Raw genomic sequence first — 22,761 nt, 5'->3', positions numbered from 1 at the left:
AAAGGCTGCAGTAGGATGGCTAGAATAGAATAAAACGGATGTACTGGAGGTCAAAGCAGGAACTTCAATCCCATTTAGAATGGCTTGCAAATTGCTAGTCACTGACAATCCCCCATCCAACCTGCCTAAGCTTGAGCAGTCTTTCATTGAAAACAACATAAATTGCAGTGTTCAGATGGTAGATACAAAAATACATTCACAGCTGTAATTGCAGCTACAGGTGTTTCTACCACATAATAAAATAAGCAGAGGCGGATTGGGATGGAAAACCAGCCTGGGAAATTTCTGGAAGCAGCCCTAATGGAGGTGGGGTCTGTTGAGGGGGTGGGGCCTGTATTTTTTCATATTTATATTATTCTCATTATCTTTACTCTTCATCCTTTTTTCACTTCTCTCTTTATTTTTCGTTTCCATCAATTTTTTTCTTTTCACGCTCTCATACCACATACTCACACTATTTCACACAGCACGCAGGTCCCCATCGCTCCATAACACAGCACACGCAGGTCACTGTCCCTCCTCCATATCACACCGCACTCAGGTCCCCATCACTCCATATCACACCGCACGCAGGACCCGTCCCTCCTACATATCACACCACACACAGGTCCCCGTTCGTCCTCCATATCACACCGCACACAGTTCCCCATTCCTCCTCCATATCACAACACATGCAGGTCCCCGTTCCTCCTTCATATCACACCGGACGCAGTCCCCCGTTCCTCCTCCATATCACACCGCATGCAGGTCCCCATCCCTCCTCCATATCATACCGCATGCAGGTCCCCATCCCTCCATATCACACCGCAAGCAAGCCCCCATCGCTCCATATCACACCGCACGCCGGTCCCCATTCCTCCTCCATGTCACACTGTACGCAGGTCCCCGTTCCTCCTCCATAATCACACTGCACACAGGCCCCCGTTCCTCCTCCATATCACACCGCAAGCAGGTCCCCATCCCTCCTCCATATCATACCGCATGTAGGTCCCCATCCCTCCTCCATATCATACCGCATGCAGGTCCCCATCCCTCCTCCATATCATACCGCATGCAGGTCCCCATCCCTCCTCCATATCATACCGCATGCAGGTCCCCATCCCTCCATATCACACCACACGCAAGCCCCCATCGCTCCATATCACACCGCACGCCGGTCCCCATTCCTCCTCCATATCACACTGCACGCAGGTCCCCGTTCCTCCTCCATAATCACACTGCACACAGGCCCCCGTTCCTCCTCCATATCACACCGCAAGCAGGTCCCTCCATATCACACCGTACACAGGTCCCTGTCCCTCCATATCACACCGCAAGAAGGTCCCTGTCTCTCCATATCACACCGCACACAGGCCGCATCCCTCCTCCATATCACATCGCACACAGGTCCCCGCCGCTTCCTCCATATCACACCACATGCAGGTCCCCATCCCTCCATATCACACTGCACGCAGGTCCACGTCCCTTCATAAAACACCGCACACAGGCCGCGCAACTCCTCGATATCACATCGCACACAGGTCCCCGCCGCTTCCTCCATATCACACCACATGCAGGTCCCCGTCCCTCCATATCACACTGCACGCAGGTCCCCGACCCTTCATATCACACTGCACGCAGGACCCCATCCCTCCATATCACACCGCATACTCTCTGAAGCTTCACCTTTCCCTTTGGTCCCTTTATTCTCATTTCGTAAGTCTTCCTTTTTTTCTCTATCATATCTCACATTTTCCACATTTCACACCGCACGCAGTCCGTGGTTCCTCCTCCATATCAAACCGCACGCAGGTCCCAGTCCACCCATATCACACCGCGCGCCGGTCTCCATTCCTCCTCCATATCACACTGCACACAGGTCCACGTTCCTCCTCCATATCACACCGCACGCAGGTCCCAGTCCATCCATATCACACCACGCGCCGGTCTCCATTCCTCCTCCATATCACACTGCATGCAGGTCCACGTTCCTCCTCCATATCACACCGCCCGCAGGTCCCAGTCCATCCATATCGCACCACGCGCCGGTCTCCATTCCTCCTCCATATCACACTGCACGCAGGTCCACGTTCCTCCTCCATATCACACCGCCCGCAGGTCCCAGTCCATCCATATCACACCACGCGCCGGTCTCCATTCCTCCTCCATATCACACTGCACGCAGGTTCACGTTCCACCTCCATATCACACCGCATGCAGGTCCCTGTCCCTCCATATCACACCGCGCGCAGGTCCCTGTCCCTGCATATCACACCGCGCACATGTCCCCGTCGCTTCCTCCATATCACACCGCGCGCAGGACTCCGTCCCTCCATATCACACTCTTTGAAGCTTCACCTTTCCCTTTGGTCCCTTTATTCTCATTTCTTAAGTCTTCCTTTTTTTCTCTATCATATCTCACATTTTCCTCTTATTTCTCACCCATACATATTGTAAATGTCCTTTCTAATCTCTCACATAGAGCTTCTTATTTTTTCTCTCTCAATCACCTACTTTTCTATGCTGTCTCAGCCTTACCTTTTCTTTCACTCCACTCATTCTTGATCCACATTCCTCTCTTTACTCTCCCTCATCCTCGTACCTTACTGTACTGCATGTTTCTTGCATTGTCTTACTCTTATTTCTCTATTACAGTACCTCAGGCTCTCTTCCTGCCTCTGTAGCCTGTCATTCACATAATGCAGCAGTGCCCCTGCACGATGTCATGCAGGGAGCGGGGCTTGTAGTTCAAGGAAGTGTCTCTCACTCAGTGCTCAGCTCACGGACTCAGCAGCTGCACAGGCTGGGCTGCAGGGGGCCGTTTCCAAACGCTGTCCGATTGGAGCTTAAATCCGATCGTGGCAGCTGGTCCAGAGGAGGGGGGAGGCAGCCCACTGAGGAGGACCGGCCAACCAGGATATGGCATGGTCTCTCGCCCTCCCAATCCGCCCCTGAAAATAAGTTTGTGAATACTTAGGTCATCAATTTGTCTGTTCTTTACTTATAATAGTGTAAATGTTGAACAACTGTTATAAAATACTGTTAACACCTAGAGCAGGACAAAATCACTTTTTTCAGGGCCTAGTAACCTTGTACTCTAGGATTATATTTCTTGACAAGTAATTGGCTGGTTACAATGATAGTTGGGTGGGGTGTGGGAGCAAACGACAATCACTTGTTTGCTCCCACACTCCAAAAAATGGCAGAATATGGTTTGTTCACAAATAATCGTTCTAATGTATTGGGACATAAACGGCAAGAAGGCGAGTACCAGCTGCCAGTGTCTGCCTACTTAGTCACAGTTACCTAGGAGAGTCAGTACTGCTGCCTCTCTGCATCCCACTGATGGCACTTCAGCGGTGTGGGCTCCCAGCCCCCTATACTGGAGCAGTGAGGCCAGAGGGAGACATGCCAGGAAGCTGCTGAGAGCTCTGCCCCGCTCCCTTCCCCCAATACAGCCAACACCGTCCACCCCGGCACTGTGCACCTCTGAACGCCCCCTCCCCAATACAGTCTGCACAGTGTACCTCTGACATCCTGGTAAAGGCAGGACTGCACCTCTGCTATCCCACCACCACCCGCTACCCTACCCAGTTCAATGGGATGCGGTCAGATGCACTGGATGGACCGACCCCGGAATACCAGCACCAGAACCCTGATTGACAGCATCCCGATGGTGAGTATTGGGGTGAGGGTTAGGCACTACAAGTGGGGTTAGCCACATCTTCCACCCCCCCCCCCCCCCCGAGTTTTAGCCCTAGCTGCCACACCCTGCGATTAGCTGTAGCCGCCACCCCCCACTATATTAGACCCGGCCGCCAACCCAGGTGGGTTAGGGTTAATCACCCCTGTCACCATTCTAAAAGTCGGGATGCCACAGTCAGTCATGTGACCATAGGCATTTCATAGCAAACCCGTAGTGTGCTGGGTATATGTTGTAAGCAGTAGTGTGCTGTGCCTATAGATGTGTACTGATGTGTACAGTAGTATGTCGTGAAAATAAAGACAATTTATTTAATTAATGTATGGTGGTGGAAGGGAAAAGGCCCAGATTTAATGAACTAAATAAGCAATTTTTTTAAATCTTTTTTTTACATGAAGATTTAGGCAGACACTGTCCGCCTACCTCTGTGACATCACAAGTTGGAAAGAAGTTGGCTGGTTAATGGTCTGATAAAAAAAAAAAAGAAGTTGGGGGTCTGTTTACTAAGCCTTAGATGGAGACAAAGTGGATGTCGCCAACACCGTCCATCCCGGCACTGTACACCTCTGAACATCCCCTCCCCAATACAGGAGGTGATTCAGACCTGATTGTAGATGTGCTAAATTTAGCACATCTACAATCAGTTTCCCAGCACAGGGCTAGCCCGCCCCGCATGTCAGGCGCTACCCCGCCGCACAAGTACAAAAGCATCGCACAACAGCGATGCGTTTGTACTTGAAGAGTAGCTCCCCACCAGCGCAGCTCCTGCACACTGGCAGGGAGTTACTCGTCGCTGCCCGGGTCGCAGCGGCTGTGACACCACGCAGCCGCCGCGGCCCGCCCCCCCAACGGTCCAGGCACGCCTGCATTGCCCGGACCGCGCCCCCGCCGGCCCGTCCCCTCCCGCCCAGCGACTGCCTCTGCCTGTCAATCAGGCAGAGGCAATCGCAGGGCTAAGACAGCCGTCAGCTGTCTGGCATGCGCCGGCGCACTGCGGCGTCAGCGCAGTTCAGGCTTGATCGCTGCTGTGCGAAAATGCATAGCAGCGATCAGGTCTGAATTAGTCCCACAGTCTGCACAGTGTGCCTCTGACACCCGGGTAAAAGGCAGCACTGCACCTCTGCACCCCACCACCCGCTACCCTACAGCTCCTAACTGTTATTTTTCAAACCCAGCCTGTAACATGGCAGTTAGGAGCTGATTGGCTGGTACTTTAACTTCGTCCACTTTATCTCCATCCAAGGCTTTGTAAATAGACCCCTTGGTTAGGTGTGTGGGGCACTCTTGTAGTTGGACAGACTAGTTGGATGCTTGGTCAGTTGGATGGTTGGAGAAAAGTTGGTCAACATTAGCATGTCAATGAATGTAATATGTATTCCCCCTAAAAACTTCTTAAATAGCCTACTTCAGATAAAGAGCAAACTATGAAGCCATTATGATCAGGCTGAAACTTGGACTATATATGGAAACAATGTTAATCTGGTTTTATGTCTCAGTGTCCAGATATGGAAACCTGGCCATTACTATAGTTCAGAAAGGCTGACATACATAAATATTTAATCTGCCGATTCAAGAGTTTTTAGATAAAATGTACAGGGGCGATAAATCGCTTAACATAACATGAGATACAACAGTATACATATACACAATAACATGCAGAAGTAAAACAAAAAGAAACAAATGATCTGAGGAATCTCAGTAAAATAGGTAAAGCTCTACTTACAGTACTCCAATTGATTAATGAACAAAATGAAGACTGTAGTATATGGAGATTTACTTATTCTGACTAAACAAGACAATTTTCAAAATAAACCTATGAGTAATCTGCTTTCTTTGTCTGGTCAAGCAGGAGATTCATGATAACGAACATACATTACCTTGTACCAGCTGTATGGTCATGGTGCCACATTTCCTACTTTGTGAACAGTAGACAACTAGTCTCCTCACTACAGAATTCTAGACCATGGTAACTATATCTAGCACCGCCACATACCGCACTCAGAAAATCATGCACGGCCACTTCTGTCTACTCAATAAACAATGAAACCTGTATCCTTAATTGATGTTTTTTTGCCTGTTACAGGTTTGTGCAGACTTACAGTTTTCTTCTTAGTGGTAAATGCTAAAAAGACGCAACTGGTGTGAATACTTTGATAAACAACTGTTAAAAAATGTCCTTAACTTTGTCACTATGATATTACCAGTCACCAAAGATGACAATATTGTTCACAACAAATGTCCATTTAAAAAACATACATCATCCATGTAAGAGTCTGAAAATATATTATTCACATTTTAAGATATAAATTATAGCTGTAAGAGAATGAAAAACACTATATATTTAGCATATAATATTTTGCTTGATCAATAGCTCCTGCTTCCTCATTTTAGTACAACCCCCAGCCGTCAATAAGCCAAGCATAACTCCTCCATGCACAAACAGTCCAAAATGTTAAAGGAACAGCGTACCTCCCACTCCCTACTTTTAAATATAAGGAAATTAAAAGTAATCTAGTAATTCAATAACTTTAATTAAACATAATTAATCTGCAACAAGTACTTCTGTTTATCTGGGTGTTAATGATATCCATACTTATGTCCAGATGGTTAAATCAGATTGACTGAGGTTCTAATTAAGTCACATGTGCTCAAGCACGGATGTCCTTCAACCCTGGACTGTAATGCCAGCGTTTGGGAAACTCTGGACTAGGGTAAACATCTCCTATAAACCAATATGTCTGTATTTTGTTCATAAGGCAACCCTTCATCTCACATTTCTGACATAAGATGAAGTAAACATGGATCGCTGGAAGACCAGATTTAAGAACCACTATTCTACACCAATGGTTCCCAACTCCAGTCCAAAAGTACCACCAACAGGTCATGCTTTGCAGATTTCATTAATCATGCACAGATGAGATCATCTATTTTGCTGGGTCAGTAATTATCCCACCTGCTTCAACAGACATCCTGAAAACATGACCTGATGGGGGTACTTGAGAAATGGAGTTGAGAACCACTGCTCTATGCCAATAAAAGCCACATAGTTACTGCCCAATAGAAATTTAGAGCTAATACAAAAGGTGTGAAATATACTGTATATTTAATTTAATTAGATGTGTGCAGACAGTGTTAAAAACAAAATCGCAATGCAAGTTTATATTATGTAGTAGAAAACTGGCAGTGATAACTGTGTTAATGGATTGGTAAGATAACAAATCTAAATTGCTAACAGAAGGGAAACAATTATGTGGAAGTGAATGGAAGCCGGGAAATCTGGCAGTGGGACACAAGGGCTGTAGGTAAGAAGGGGCACGTGTGTAGAAACGAAACCTGGTGTGATATGTGTAGGGCAGTGCAGGGCCGTAACTAGGTGTGTGCCAGCATTGCCTTGCCCAAAACGCATATGCACTGTGGGCGCAGAACCACTGGCAACACCCTCACTGCCACTGCCACATGTTTTACTGTCAGTGTGCAGCTAGCTACAGTGTTCAGCTACTTCTAACATAGGTAGCTGGGCGGTGGGCAGCGCTGCAGCTGAACTTCCCATCCGTGATCACACCCAGTCCCTCCCTGCTTCCCATTCTGTGTCCGCCCCCAGCACACCCACTTCACAGTGCACTGTGAAGAACTGCAGCATTTGGGTGGCCACGGTAGGGAGAGGAGGACAGGACACTAAACAGCGGGCGGAAGTAATATAAGCCAGCCTCTCCCTCTCTCTCTGCTCACACTACACTCTCTGGGTGGGGGGCGCGGGTTACGGGTGTTGTAAGGGGCTCTACCTGACATAATGTATAAGGCTCTACCTGATGTGTAAAACGGGGGACACTCCTGCTGTACTGTGTAAAAGGGGGAACTTTCCTGCTGTACTGTGTAAAAGGAAGCTCTGCCAGCCGTAATGTGTAAAAGGGAGCTCTGCCAGCCGTAATGTGTAAAAGGGAGCTCTGCCAGCCGTAATGTGTAAAAGGGACTTTACCTGCTGTAATGTGAACAAGGGGCTCAACCTGGCGTAATGTGTAAAAAGGCAATACCTGGTGTAGTGGTGCTACTGTGCAGTGTAATTTGAATAATGGAGACTACTGTGCAGCGTAATATGAATTGATATTATTTTGTGGTCACACCCCTTCCCATGAAGCCACGCCCCTATATTTTTGTGCGCGCCTCTGGCGCGCACTGGCCCTGTTTTGTTTGGGGGGCGTGGGGGCCCCAATGCTGCTTCCTGCACAGAAGGCTAAAATGTCTAGCTACGGCACTGGGGCAGTGGTTCCCAAACTGAGTGCCATGGCACCCTGAGGTGCCTCGGAGTACTTGCAGGGGTGCCCTGGGTTGGTGATCCAGAACCAATTCAAAGAATTTATGGTGAATGTGATAGGCAAAACCAATTAAAAGGCTTCCAATCATAAAATATATGGACAAACAAAAGTAAATCCCATCCCTCACCACATAACTGACCATAAGGATAACATATAAACAAATTGTATTTAACTTAATATTATTTTCTTTATTTCTCAGTAAAAAAACAAACAAATAAAACCACTTTTGTCCTATGGGTACTTATGATACTTTAGGTGCTGTGATTCAGAACCACTGGTGTAGGGACATTGGGGGTAATTCCAAGTTGATCGCAGCAGGACATTTTTTAGCAGTTGGGCAAAACCATGTGCACTGCAGGGGGAGCAGATATAACATGTGCAGAGAGAGTTAGATTTGGGGGTGGTGAGTTCAATCTGCAATCTAAATTGCAGTGTAAAAATAAAGCAGCCAGTATTTACCCAGCACAGAAACAATATAACCCACCCAAATCTAAAGGGCCCTACACACTGGCCGATCCGCCGCCGAGCTGCCTGACGGCGGATACGGCCGACGAGCGACCCGGCGGCGGGGGGGCAGTCACGCGGCTCCATTGAAGTGCAGGCAAATATGGACGAGATCGTCCATATTGGCCTGCATGCACAGCCGATGCGCGGGGCCGAGCGCGGGGCCGTGCATCGTTCATCGCTGGAGCCTCCACACTGAAAGATATGAACGAGTTCTCGTTCATTTATGAACGAGATCGTTCATATCTTTCAAACAAATCGGCCAGTGTGTAGGGCCTATAACTCTCTCTGCAAATGTTATATCTGCTCCCCCTGCAGTGGACATGTTTTGCCCAACTGCTAAAAAAATTTCCTGCTGCGATCAACTTGGAATTACCCCCATTGCTGGGAGTTCAGTAGGCCTATAAAGCGACTTGAAAATTATTTTATCTGGTTTCCTCTGTTCACAGTGTTCAGTCTCTTATTTTCTTCTTTCACTGGCTGCTTTGTATGAGAGTATACAATGTATATTCTATCCGAGTAATATTCTGCTTAAACTGATTTCTATGTATCTAATAGTGGAGAAAGAAAAAAAACAAATCTCTTTTTTTTTCTAGGACACAGGACACATGTACTGTATCATATGGTGCACAGATTCAGCACTGTGAGCTGTCCAAATTCTGCAGAGCCTCCAATTCTTTCATTGAGTAGGAAGTGTTTTCAGCACTTGTATGATACACAATAAATTGAAGAGTGTTGTACAGGCTGAGCATTTTTGTGTATTTTATCACCATTTGTTGCTTCTGTAATGTAAAAAATTGTGCAGACTGCAAAGGTGTTCAAATATTAGCAAGATAAATGCCCTATTTATACCACTCCTTGCAAATAACATACAATAGAACTTTTCTTGCGAGAAAAAACCCCCACTTATACCTTTATGTTCAAAATTTGTTCAGTTACATTATTTCACTTCATTTAAATACAATATTATACATGCTTTCAGATGTCTACTTTGAGTGGTTTAAAGTTGCCCACTTATAGTTATTTAGCCAGCCAGCTTGTCATTTTACAGTGAATAGACACTAAATAGCTGAATCAGGGTGGCACAGTGGTTAGCACTGGTCCATGAGTTTGATACTGGCCAGGATGTTTATGACCTTCCTGAAGGTTTTCTACAGGCCTTTCAGGTTCCTCCCACAATCCACAAAAATAATGGCACATTATTGGCGGATGACAGAATGAACCCCTCACTGTGTGTATTTGTGTGGTAAAAAAATTAGACAGTAAGCTCCAATGGGACAGGGACTCATGTGAATGATTTAAATATCAGCGTAATATATAACAGACAGTAGGAAATTTAGGTTGGATCATAACTGGGATCCATCATGACGGTGGCTTGGTAACATCCTCTGCTTCTCAGTATGGAAGTGTGGTGTTGGCTGTAATATCATAGGCAAGTGGCACGTTCCCAGTATAACAGACATTGAGGATCAAACGATGGAAGCTGTACATGTAAGTGTGGCCGGAGGCCCGTCCCACATGATAAACTTGTGTCGTGTTCACTATTATCTAAATGGCCGAATTGGTGCTAGGATCCATGTACTGTAAATGTATGGTTTAAAATGTGTTCTAACATGGAGCGGTCCCTCCAGCACAGATGGCATAAAAGAAAGCAAGGTACCTAGTCAGACTGTGGTGGTAGGGGATTCTATTATCAGGAAGACAGACAGGGCAATCTGCTACTGGGACCGTGATTGCAGTACAGTCTGTTGTCTCCCAGGTGCTCGGGTAAGACACATTGCGAACCAGGTAGAAAGATTGTTAGGGGAGACTGGGTACGACCCGGCGGTCTTGGTGCACGTTGCACCAATGACAAAGTTAGAGGTAGGTGGGATGTCCTTAAGAAAGATTATAGGGATGTAGGCCAGAAACTAAAAGCAAGGACATCTAGGGTAATGTTTTCTGAAATATTACCTGTGCCACGTGCTAGTCCAGGGAGGCAGAGGGAGATTAGGGAGGTACATGTGTAGTTTAGAGACTGGTGTAGGAAAGAGGGGTTTGTGTTCATAGAACACTGCGTGAACTTCTCAGTCAGGTGCCATTTTTTTGTCGCGATGGATTGCACCTGAATGAGGAGGGGGCAGCACTGGGGGGGAGGGGGGGGGTTAGGGATGGTTAGAAGGAGGAGATTTTAAACTAGGTACCTGGAGGGAGGGTTTAGCTAGAAACTGTGGGTCAAGCAGTGAGAATAGTAAGGATGGAGGTAGTGAGCTGAATGGGGGTGGAGAGGGGGGGAGGGAAAAAGCAGCCAGCAAGGGTATTGGATCGCCAATGGATCGAACATGGATCGCCAATAGTGCATATAGAAAATAAAGTTCCTAGCATTAGAGGGAATACTTATCTTAATTGTATGTATGTAAACGCTATAGGTCTTACAAGGAAAAAGGGGTAACTAGAAGTCATTGCAGCAAATAGTATGATATTATAGGTATTACTGAAACTTGGTGGGACAAATCTCATGATTGGACAGCTAACCTGGAGGGTTACACGCTGTTCAGGAGAGACAGACTAAATAAAAGGGGCGGAGGGGTATGTCTCTATGTAAAACTTTTTTTAAAACCTGATATAAAAGGAAGACATTTGTGATGGGACCATAAATACTATTGAGACTTTATGGGTAGAAATTGCATGCGGGGGAAAGGGACTGAAAAATATACTTATAGGGATATGCTACAAACCGCCTGATATTAATGTGTCTGATGAGGAATTGTTACTGAAGCAAATCGAAAAAGCGTCAGAATTAGGAGAAGTAATAGCGATGGGAGATTTTAACTATCCAGAGATTAATTGGACAAATGATTCATGTGATACTGCTAGGGGTAATGGGTTTTTAAACACACTAAATGATCACTACTTACTTCAACTAATTGAGGAACCAACTAGGTACATCGCAATCTTAGACCTAACTAACAATGGGGATTTGATATAAAATATTAGAGTAGGGGAGCCCATCGGAAACAGCGACCACAATATGGTAACATTCAACATCAGTTTTCAAAGGCAGCCCTACATAGGCCCAACTAAGACCCTAAACTTTAGCAAAGATAACTTTGACATGATGAGAGAAGCTTTAAGTGACATTGAATGGGATATATTGTTTCAAGGCAAGAATACTACAGAAAAATGGGATGTATTAAAAACGTTGCTCGCTAGTTATACTCGTAAGTTAATTCCCATAGGAAGCAAACGAAGGAGTAATAATTTCAAACCAATGTGGCTTAACAAAAAGATTAAGGAACTAATGGCCAAAAGAGGCGAGCATTCAAAACATATAAATCAGATGGGAAGGCGGAGTCATTCCAGTACTACAAGGATTGTAACAAAGTATGCAAAAAAGAAATCAGAGCGTCTAAAATAGAAACAGAAAAGCTAATAGCAAAGGAAAGTAAATCAAACCCCAAAAAGTTTTTTAAATACATCAACAGCAAAAGAGTAAAGAAAGAGTATAGGTCCTTTAAAAAGCAATTTGGGCGTCCTAATCAAAGACAACAATGACATAGCAGAAAAATTAAACGTGTTTTTCTCATCAGTATTCACAAGAGAGGACCCGATGTCATTATTAACGCATAACCTCAGCAACTTTAATGACCCACAGCTTAATGCTTATTTAAGTGAGGAAGTAGTCAGAGATCGATTTAAAAAAATTAAGATGAATAAATCACCTGGTCCAGACGGAATTCACCCAAGAGTTCTCATGGAGCTACACTCCGAATTAACAAGACCCCTATACTTGATTTTTATTGACTCACTTACATCAGGCATGGTCCCCAAAGACTGGCATATAGCGGAAGTAGTGACGATATTTAAAAAGGGGAGTAAATCTGAACCGGGTAATTACAGACAAGTAAGTCTTACATCTATAGTTAGGAAAGTACTGGAAGGTATTTTAAGGGATAGAATACAGGAGTTCCTCGAAACCAATAAAGTTATTAATAGGAACAAACACGAATTTGTGAAGGATAGATCATGTCAAACTAACTTTATAGGCTTTTTATGAAATGGTTAGTGCAAACCTAGATCAGGGTAAAGAGGTGGATGTAATCTTTTTAGACTTTGCCAAAGCTTTCGATACACTACCTCACATGAGACTCATATACAAATTAAGAGAACGTGGGCTAGGGAGCACAATATGCACTTGGGTTAGAAGTTGGTTGGATCAAAGAGAGCAGCGAGTGGTGGTAAATGGAACTTTTTCAAATTGGACTGAAGTACTATGTGGTGTGCCACAAGGGTCTGTACTTGGACCACTATTGTTTAACATTTTCATAAATGATCTAGATATGGGTCTAGAGCAGTGATGGCTAACCTTGACACTCCAGCTGTTGTTGAACTACATATTCCAGCATGCCCTGCTACAGTTTTGATATTTGGCCATGCTAAAACTGATGCAGAGCATGCTGGGATGTGTAGTTCAACAGCTGGAGTGTCAAGGTTAGCCATCACTGGTCTAAAGAGTACAGTGTTAATTTTTGCAGATGATACCAAACTGTGTACGTTTATAAATTCGGAGGGGGATGCCAAGTGTCTACAGAAAGACCTATTTAGATTAGAAACATGGGCAGCAAAATGGAGGATACGGTTTAACATAGACAAATGTAAGGTAATGCACTTTGGTAGCAAGAACAGAAACACTACCTACATACTAAATGGGTAGAAACTAGGGGATTCTATAGTGGAAAAAGATTTAGGTGGTCACATTGATAACAAACTTAGCAGTAGTACCCAAAGAAGGAATGAAGCAAAACAGGCAAACAAGGTATTAGCATGCATAAAGCGTGGAATTGATGCAAGGGATGAGAGTTTTATACTCCCATTGTACAAATCACTGGTGCGGCTACATCTCGAATACTGTGCACAACTATGGGCAACACAGTATGAAAAGGACATCCTGGAACTAGAAAAGGTTCAAAGACGGGCAACCAAACTGATTAAGGGTATGTAGACGCTAGAATACGAGGAAAGGCTTGATAGGCTAGGTATGTTTAAACTGGAAAAAAGGAGATTAAGAGGGGACATGATTAATATTTACAAATATATAAGTGGTCAATACACAGAGCTAGTGGGGGATTTATTTTTGGTAAGATCACAACAAAGGACACGGGGACACCGGCTTAGGCTAGAGGAGAAAAGATTTAGCACTCTGAGGGGTATATTCAATTGAAGTCGAAAACTGCCGTCTGTCGAAAAGACGGCAGTTTTCGACTTTTTAAGGTCGAATCCTGATTCGACCTATTCAATATATCCCTAAATTTTTCGACAAGTCGATGAATTTGACTTGTCGAAAAGCACGTGGATCGGCAGAATAGCTGCCGTTCCACGTGCTTGTGTCGAAAACGGGGACAAAACCGACAGGTTTTGGCCCCCTTTTCGACCATCTCAGTCCGACATCAAAAGATGTCGGACTGAGATGCGGACCCAGAGGAGGAGAGGGGGGAGAACTGCAGGGAGACGGGGGGACAGCCGGCGGGCATACAGGGGAGATCAGCGCTACAGTAGCGCTGCAGCAAGATGTCACTCAGTTGCCCGACCTCACGGCAGCTTCCACCCAGCTCCAGCACGCTGGAGCTGAAGCTGCCGTGAGGTCGGGCGGCTGAGTAACATCCTGCTGCAGTGCTACTGTAGCGCTGATCTTCCCTGTATGCCCGCCGGGTGTCCCCCCGCGGCTCGCCCCCCTTCTCCTCCTCTGCGTCTCATCTCAATTCGACTTGAAAAAGTCGAATTAAGATGGGATTGAATAGGGGTTGTCGGATCCATTCTGATAAATACATGTCGGAATGGATCCGACTTTAATTGAATATACCCCTGAGACGGAAGGGTTTCTGCACAGTAAGGGCAGTACATACTTGGATTTCTTTGCCTGAGAAAGTAGTAATGGCGGACTCGGTCACTACTTTTAAGAATGGGCTAGATAAATTCCTAACGGATAAGGATATTCAGGGTTAAGGTGGGTAAATCATGCACTTTAATAATAAAATAACTATAAAAAAAAAGAGGAATGAACATAACAGTTAAACATTCACCAAAGTTAACATTAGTGATCTACTATACTGCAATATTCTAAGACTAATAGGTTGAACTCGATGGACAAATTGTCTTTTTTTAACCTCAAAAACTATGTTATATGTAGTGCTCTATGCACGGTTGTAGGATTACATACTGTACTTAAATGTATTTATATTTAAGATGTGTTTGAAGGTATTTTAAAGGGAAAAATGCAGTTACTATGTAAAGGACTGGATAAGGAATCACTATCTTCAGTGACTAGGAGATGGGATATTAAATTGTCATTTCTTTGCAGGAGGTCTGGTGAGGCTTTTTTGATAATGGTCAGTACACAGCAGGTAATGGGGGTAATTCCGAGTTGATCGCAGCAGCAAATTTGTTAGCAGTTGGGCAAAACCATGTGCACTGCAGGGGGGGCAGATATAACATGTGCAGAGAGAGTCAGATTTGGGTGTGGTGTGTTCAAACTGAAATCTAAATTGCAGTGTAAAAATAAAGCAGCCAGTATTTACCCTGTACAGAAACAAAATAACCCACCTAAATCTAACTCTCTCTGCAAATGTTATATCTGCCCCCCTGCAGTGCACATGGTTTTGCCCAACTGCTAACAAATTTGCTGCTGCGATCAACTCAGAATATAGCCCAATCGCTATATTGCAATTAGTCGCTTACTGCGTATGAGCAAGGTTCGCAGAGCGCATGCGGTTAGTTATTTTACACAAAAGTTAGGTATTTTACTCACGGCATAACAAGGATTTTTCATCGTTCTGGTGATCGTAGTGTGATTGACAGGAAGTGGGTGTTTCTGGGCGGAAACTGGCCGTTTTCTGGGCGTGTGTGAAAAAACGCTGGCGTTTATGGGAAAAACGCGGGAGTGTCTGAAGAAACGGGGGAGTGTCTGGACGAACGCTGGGTGTGTTTGTGACGTCAAACCAGGAACGAAACTGACTGAACTGATCGCAATGTAGGAGTAAGTCTGGAGCTACTCAGAAACTGCTAAGAAATTTCTATTCGCAATTCTGCTAATCTTTCGTTCGCAATTCTGCTAAGCTAAGATACACTCCAAGAGGGCGGCGGCTTAGCGTGTGCAATGCTGCTAAAAGCAGCTAGCGAGCGAACAACTCGGAATGAGGGCCAATGTCTTGTAGTTTTGCAGTTTTCTTTTGCGGTATTAATAGTGAAATAACATAGACTTTGGTTACAGCACTTCCATGGAAATGGCCCCTAGGAGGTCTCTGGTGTATCTGTGCTTTTCGGGAAAGCAGTTTGTTTTCAATAGTTTCCTGTACTTTCGTTACAGGTACATAACTGGCAGGAGGAAAACAATTTGTTCATTTTCAAGTTGTTTTCCTGTACCATTTGTTCGTCAGGGTTGGGATCAAAATGCCTATGGGATGCTGGTGGTCAGAATACTGACTGCTGCATCCTGATGATCAGAATCCAGACAGGGGCAAGTATACTTACCTTCATCCAAAGGCCCCCTAACCCTAATCCACCTTTCTTGCAGCCTAAACCTAAGCTTGTCCCTCCCCCCTGCAGCCTAACCCTTACCTTCCCTGGCACCTTTCTTGCAGCCTTAACCTAAACCCCAAAACCCCTCCCCACAGCCTAAACCTAGCCCCACCGGCCCACAGCTTGACCCTAACCCCCCCCCCCCGCGCAGCCTAAACATATCCATCCCCCCCCCCGCGCGCGCCGCTTACCGGTTGCTGACGGTAAGAGTGAATCCACTACTGGCTCAGGTCCTGTGAGACCCCAAACCCAATCTGTGAACGCTTGGCGTAGGCAGTGAGGGTGCATTTTGACACAGTAAGAAACTGCTAGCTGTTTTCCTTCAAGTCTGCAGGTGGTGCTCTGTGTGGGGCATTAAAAACACTATCCCGCCAATGATTACATGCATATATCGGTGTTTGTTAATGCCCTATGTATGAAGATTTAAGCAAAGGACAGCTCTCCTGATAAGGGCTGTCCTTTGCGGTGTGGGGTTTTAAGGGTTTTAAACCCAGCAGTTCTTCTGTGCATGCATTGTATGGTGCACACGCCACAGGGGACACTGGGAGAGATCCCTCTCAGTGCAAAATGCGAAAGGAAGCCCCTAGGTTTCTATTAGGTAACATCTAAAGATGGTGTTACCTACAGATTGCAAGCTCCAGAATGCAAATGCGGCCAAACCATAGAAAACTGCATTTTTGGAGGTTTGACCACAAAATGACCATTTATGCTTCCCGCCCAAATGAGTAACATTGTCATCCATCCATTGCTTTTAGGAACCCCCTATTGGTGTGATAGGCAACCTACTAGGTTTGCCAAATGGTAGCACTGAACCTAGACATCTTTTGCTGCCAATTTATGCCAGCAGATAATCCTTAATTATTCATATGGTCACTTAGAATGAAACCCTGGGATCCAAATCATTCTGATTAGGAAACTCATGCAGTTAGCTGTGCAGGTAATGGGAGAGATGTATCCAGGGCCGGCAACAGAAATCTTGGGGCCCGGTACACTGATTTCTATGGGGCCCTGCCCATAACCACCCTCGAGCCCCCCTCCTCATCCCCTCCTCCAAACATCCCTCTTCTGCATGTACATACAGTATAAGGTAGAGCTATAGATCATATATAAAATCTGTTTTTAAGATGTATATTAAATTAATGTGTTTGTATATAATATATAAAAAATGTTTTATAAAAATGTATAATGGCATAAAATGTGTACCAAAGAATGTGCAGGGTCTTTAAAAGAAAATTTGGCCTATCTTACCCTACAGACGTCTTCTCGTACCCCGAAGAGATGGTTCAGCACTGCAGATCTCACTTGCACGCTCTCTGTGGGACAGTCTGACTGCCCTCAGGTAGATGTGCTCACTCCAGAGGCTCCCCCGATGGAATGCACAGTTTCCATGCTATGCGGGGGTCCGCTGTGTTGGGATCGTGCTGCAATACAGGTGTTGGTGCCGTCACTACAGTGGCTCCCTCCTCTGTGCCTGGGTCCTGCTGCTAGACAGGTGGAAGTGATGTAACTGTTGCTGCTCCTTTCAACAGTGCTGCTCCTCGGTGGCACCAAGCATTACTAGCACAGATAAAGGCATGGTACTGTGTACAGTATACATAATAACACTGTAATCAGAGTATATCAGGTCACTGTAATGGACTGGGCAGAATTATTATTAATAGTTTTACCAGGCAGGTTGTTGTGTGACTTGTAGTGCTGCTACCTGTGGGTATAACTTGGTGCATAGTGTGCACCAAGTTATACTCACATGTAGCTGCACCACAAGTCACACAGCAACCTGCCTGATAATAATAATTCCCCTTCCATTACAATGATCTGATATACTCGGTTCTGTCCTAGTCAGTTTGTGTGTTACATAGGCCATAGTGTGCACCGAGTTATAGCCACATGTAGCAGCACCATAAGTCACACAGCAACCTGCCTGGCAAAAATAATGCCCCTCCGATTACAGTGTTATTATGTACACTCTGCACAGCACCGCATCATCCTTCTCTGTACTGGTACTGCTTGCCGCCGAGGAGCACCACTGTTGAAAGGAGTATGAGTAGTTAGAGCTCGGGATAACACTGCAGCGCTGGGCATGGTGCTGTGCGGCAGCAGCAAGTGACGGGGAATGGCCGATGCATCACAGTGTAAGGACGTCAGCATCATCACACCGGGACTGGACCAAGTGAGACTGTAACGGGGGAAGGGGTGTTTGCGGTTTGGTGATTAAATAAAGTTAATTAGCGGCCGAGTGGAGCAGTCCGTTTAGAAATCATCAACAGGTGCTGCGGCTCCGTTTTTTTGTGTCCCTGATGCTTGGGGCCCCTCTGACCTTTGGGGCCCGTACAGGTGTCCCCTTTGACCCCCCCTGTCGCCGGGCCTGGATGTATCAAGTCTTGGAGAGAGATAACAAATATAACATGTCTGTAAAGATTATAAAAGCATTGAATTATATACTCATATATATATATATACGCACATACATATGATCACATCATGTTGGGTAGTAGAATGTCCTACATTTGGGCAGCAAGTAATACAATTGTATTATGAAAATGTCAGGTGCTTAAGTTATGTTGGAGAGACCATTCTATGTCTTTATAGAATACAACAGAGATGTATTATGATCATGTCAGGCAGTCTGTTTATTTTGAGAATGCAGTGTTCCAAACTCCCCTTTATAGATACATAATGAAAATCAATGCATATTTAAATGTACTTATTTCTTACACATTGAAGACAGTCACTTCATCACCCGAACCAATATTTATTTTGGCTATTAATTCACTAAGAACTAGTGACATCACTGAGGCATGACAAAATACAGCTTTAGGGTCTATATCCTTTTTAGTAAGAAATGGTGGTGCTCATAGCTGCATTCAAGTACCTCCGGCCTGTACTTACAAATGCTCCAAATGCTGACAAGGCAACAGAGCTCTGCGTTGTGTAAACTGTCAACATTTGAAGTATCACAGAGGCTGGAGGCACAAGGATGTCACTAGTGCAGAGTCTGCAGACCACAAAATGACTGCCTGCATTGTGAACAGGTGGCAGGATATTTTATTCCCCATTCCAGGGGCATCTTTAATATTTTTGGAAATTCTGTTCTTTCAAATGATTCCTACATGATGCCTGTCCTAATTTGTAATGCTGCTGTTGTCTCATTCATCCATACAAACTAAATATATTTATGTCCCAAGTATGGGGAGGGGTGGAATACCTTTCCATTACAACTGAATTATTGTTTACTTCACAGAATGGTCTCCATAAAAATGACCACATCCATGCACAGCGCAGGAAACACAAATACATTGAGACATTTCACATCAGCCAATGCTCTACAATGAACAGTATTGATCATTGTGTGGATTAGGGAGTAATGCAATGTGTGACTATACAAAAACCCACCGCGTGAAGCAGACAGCCACTGATAGGGGAAGAACAATTCCATAGCCATTCCAACTGCATGAATGAGCCAAATGTGCAAAGAATGTTCTGTAACAATCTGTCTGATAGACGGGGAAATGGCTGAGTCTACGCACTGCTCTCTCTATCACAGATGATCTTCTGACATTTTCTGTAATACATGGAAACGTTTGGCTTTCGGCTCCTCTCACCACATGTAAGAGACTAAGCTGTAACATGCCAAGATGTTTTCAATGGAAGGTTCTGCTTTTGTGTCTAGGAATGGTAGGAGTGGTTAAAGCACAGACAATATGCAATCTACCCTGTCTCTACTGGTTGCAAATCTACCATGAGCTGGCAGCTGGGCACAGTCAAAATGATGACTGATATGGCATTAGGCACTACATGTGACAGCAGATCAGCTCTGCCCAGCACTGGACTATTACATCACATGGAGCAAGATATGGGACATCTTCAGATACATATCATTATCTAAAGCGATATTATCAAAATCAGATGGATTTGGTCTTTGGAATGCAGTTTTGGCTGGAGAATCATGTTCTTCAGCATAAGGAAGGACCAGGATAACATCCTAGGGTGTGGTTGTAAAGAGGCAGCTAATTATATGGATTAATGATAGGTAATGTGCTGCATAATACCTGCTTGCTATATATTGCAGTACTCTATGAAGATATCTATAAAGAGTCTATGCAGTAAGATGAATGGCATGTAACATTAACAGTCTATGCTGCAGAAACTCTCTGGGGTACTTATACTTTCCACCTCTTAGAGAATGACAACATAACGGAATATAACCTCACTACCCAGAACAGACAGGATAATGCAATATACTAAATATTGATATATTGCTGGTCTGTACTAATAACCCACTCTCTAATCTTGTTTTAATATGAAGGCAGACACAAAGGAGCCATCATCGAACATCTGTGTGTAGGTGGATGTTTGACTTCAGCCAAAGCTGTCACGCAAGACACAAGCATGTTAAAAACAAAGTCTACAGATTATTATACAAGTCAATAACATATCCCCAATAAGCCTCTAAACCATGAGTGATACCAACTTGAAGACACCCCCATTTGTATACTCTAACACACAGGTTCTCAAACTCGGTCCTCAGGACCCCACACAGTGCATGTTTTGCAGGTCTCCTCACAGAATCGCAAGTGAAATAATCAGCTCCACCTGTGGACCTTTTAAAATGTGTCTGTGAGCAATTAATACACCTGTGCACCTGCTGGGTTACCTGCAAAACATGCACTGTGTGGGGTCCTGAGGACCGAGTTTGAGAACCCCTGCTCTAACATAACCCACTTCTGTTACCTAAACACAAACAGTAGCAACTTCGGTGTCCACATTCCACAATGTTCCAGCCTTTTTTTACGTGTATACGCTTTAATAGAAACTGCTAGACAGATATCTACTATGTGCGCTCTATATACATACATACATACACATATATATATATATATATATTTATATAAAAACACACACACACACACACACACTGGTTTGTGGGATTACACATCACTTGCATATAACACTAAAATCACCCTGGTCTCCCACTCTGCACATACCTAGGGACACAATCTATGAATGACAAGCCTCATGTTGTCTATGGCGCACCTAACTTTTGCAGCCTTCTCTCTGTATTGCCACTATGGCATGGCAAGGAGCCGAGGTAAAGCTATGGGAGTCTCTGAGCTGTCCCCAAATGTTGTAGTCGTCTCCATTCTGTTTGTCTTATTGCTGATATAGGTGGTATATTACTACAGGACGCCACCTGTGTAATGAACTTCACAGATGTGACACACGATGTGCATTTATCAGTGCACTTGTGTGATTCTGTTGTAGTACCCCAAATTGTACTCACAAACAGGTATGATATATACAGGCCAAGTAAGGAACATGTAACTGGCAGCAACAAATTATTTTTCATGAACATAGCAAGCAACACATATACCCCATATACCAGACCTGTCCTATACAGTAACATAGCCCAATTATTGTTCAGTTCACCTATTTATCAAATCCGCCGTGCACCCATTTATGTACTGCCTGCACCTAACAAAAGGTGCCACCACTGTGCTGTGCCCCACTGGCTCTGTGCCCCCGGCGGTACTCACACGTAGGCATGGTATATGAAGGTCCAGCCCCGGGGTCTCTCCAGCACATTGTACAGGAAATTCTGCAGCTTGCGGTAAAAGGCGTTGCGCTTGGGGGGCTTCCCGGTACCGGCTACGGTAGATCGGGGCTTGCTGAGGATGCTGCTCCTCTTCGTGGTGTGATCGGAGCCGTCAATGAGGAGAGCCCCGTCCCTGCTGCATTCCGGGGCCCCGGGGTCCAGCCCCACAAAGCCCACCTTCAGCTTCTTCTCTCCGGCGGGGCCGGGGTAGACCCCTCCATTGCGGGATTTCTGCACCATGGTGTGTGGCGGTCTCACCGGGGCTCATAGCTCCGGCCACCGGCTGGTGGGGTTTCTCCGGGTGGGGGACTCATAGCACTGGTTGCTGGAGGGCGATCGACAATGAAATTGTATTGGAAGCTGCTGATGCTGATCGCTGAATGTCTGCAATCCGGTCCCTGGTGCCCAGGCTCCTCCCACACCCAGAGGCCACACCCACTTATCCATCTTTTAACTCTTTGCTTCAACTAACCTATACTGTACTTGCTGCAGGAACAATAGAGTCTGCTGTTCGGTGCAACCGGTCAGTTATGTGTGGGTTGCAGGTAAATGGAGATAGGCACACAACAACTAGTCAGGTAATGATTTTGCTGCTGAATACACTCTTACTCCAAGATCCAATATAAATACTGTAGGTGATTTGTGTGAGGCTGAGCTAATATATTGGTCTGCATTTCACTAATAATGTATTACCTTTTAAGTACATTTCTGCTAACTTCAGCTTCGTTTCTGCTCTCCATAAATGAAACGTTTATTACAGCTAATAAATGTGAGCATTAGAAGAAATGTTTCCTGGAAATGGTTAATTAAACTTTGCTTAAAAATGAATGAATTTGACGAGGCTTTGTTAGTACACATTGGGTCCTCCTTTATTAGGGGTCTATTCATGAAGCAGTGAAAAGAGTGGAGACGTGAGCCAGTGGAGGAGTTGCCCATGGCGACCAATCAGCTGCTCTGTATAATTTTATAGTATGCAAATTATAAATGTTACTTCAATGCTGATTGGTTGCCATCAGCAACTTCTCCACTAGCTCACTTCTCCACACTTTTCACTGCTTCATGAATAGACCCCATAAAATGGTACTGTAAATCCAGCTAGAAGTTGTACTTCAGTG

General features: G+C 45.0%; 1 protein-coding gene across 4 annotated transcripts in view; it reads right to left on the bottom strand.

Annotated features, from left to right (window-relative positions):
- Nucleotides 1-22,078, bottom strand: part of KCNQ2 (potassium voltage-gated channel subfamily Q member 2) — a 251,808-nt gene extending 229,730 nt beyond the window's left edge. For all 4 annotated transcript variants that reach the window (XM_063959228.1, XM_063959230.1, XM_063959229.1 and 1 more), the window contains exon 1: nt 21,588-22,078. In XM_063959228.1, the coding sequence (XP_063815298.1) occupies nt 21,588-21,886 (299 nt within the window). In that variant the 5' untranslated portion in view covers nt 21,887-22,078. The remainder of the gene's footprint in view (nt 1-21,587) is intronic.
- Between the last annotated feature and the right edge of the window lie 683 nt (nt 22,079-22,761).

Source organism: Pseudophryne corroboree, chromosome 3 (genome assembly GCF_028390025.1).
Source record: "Pseudophryne corroboree isolate aPseCor3 chromosome 3, aPseCor3.hap2, whole genome shotgun sequence".
Lineage (NCBI taxonomy): Eukaryota > Metazoa > Chordata > Amphibia > Anura > Myobatrachidae > Pseudophryne > Pseudophryne corroboree.
This window is presented reverse-complemented; position numbering and strand designations above follow the sequence as displayed.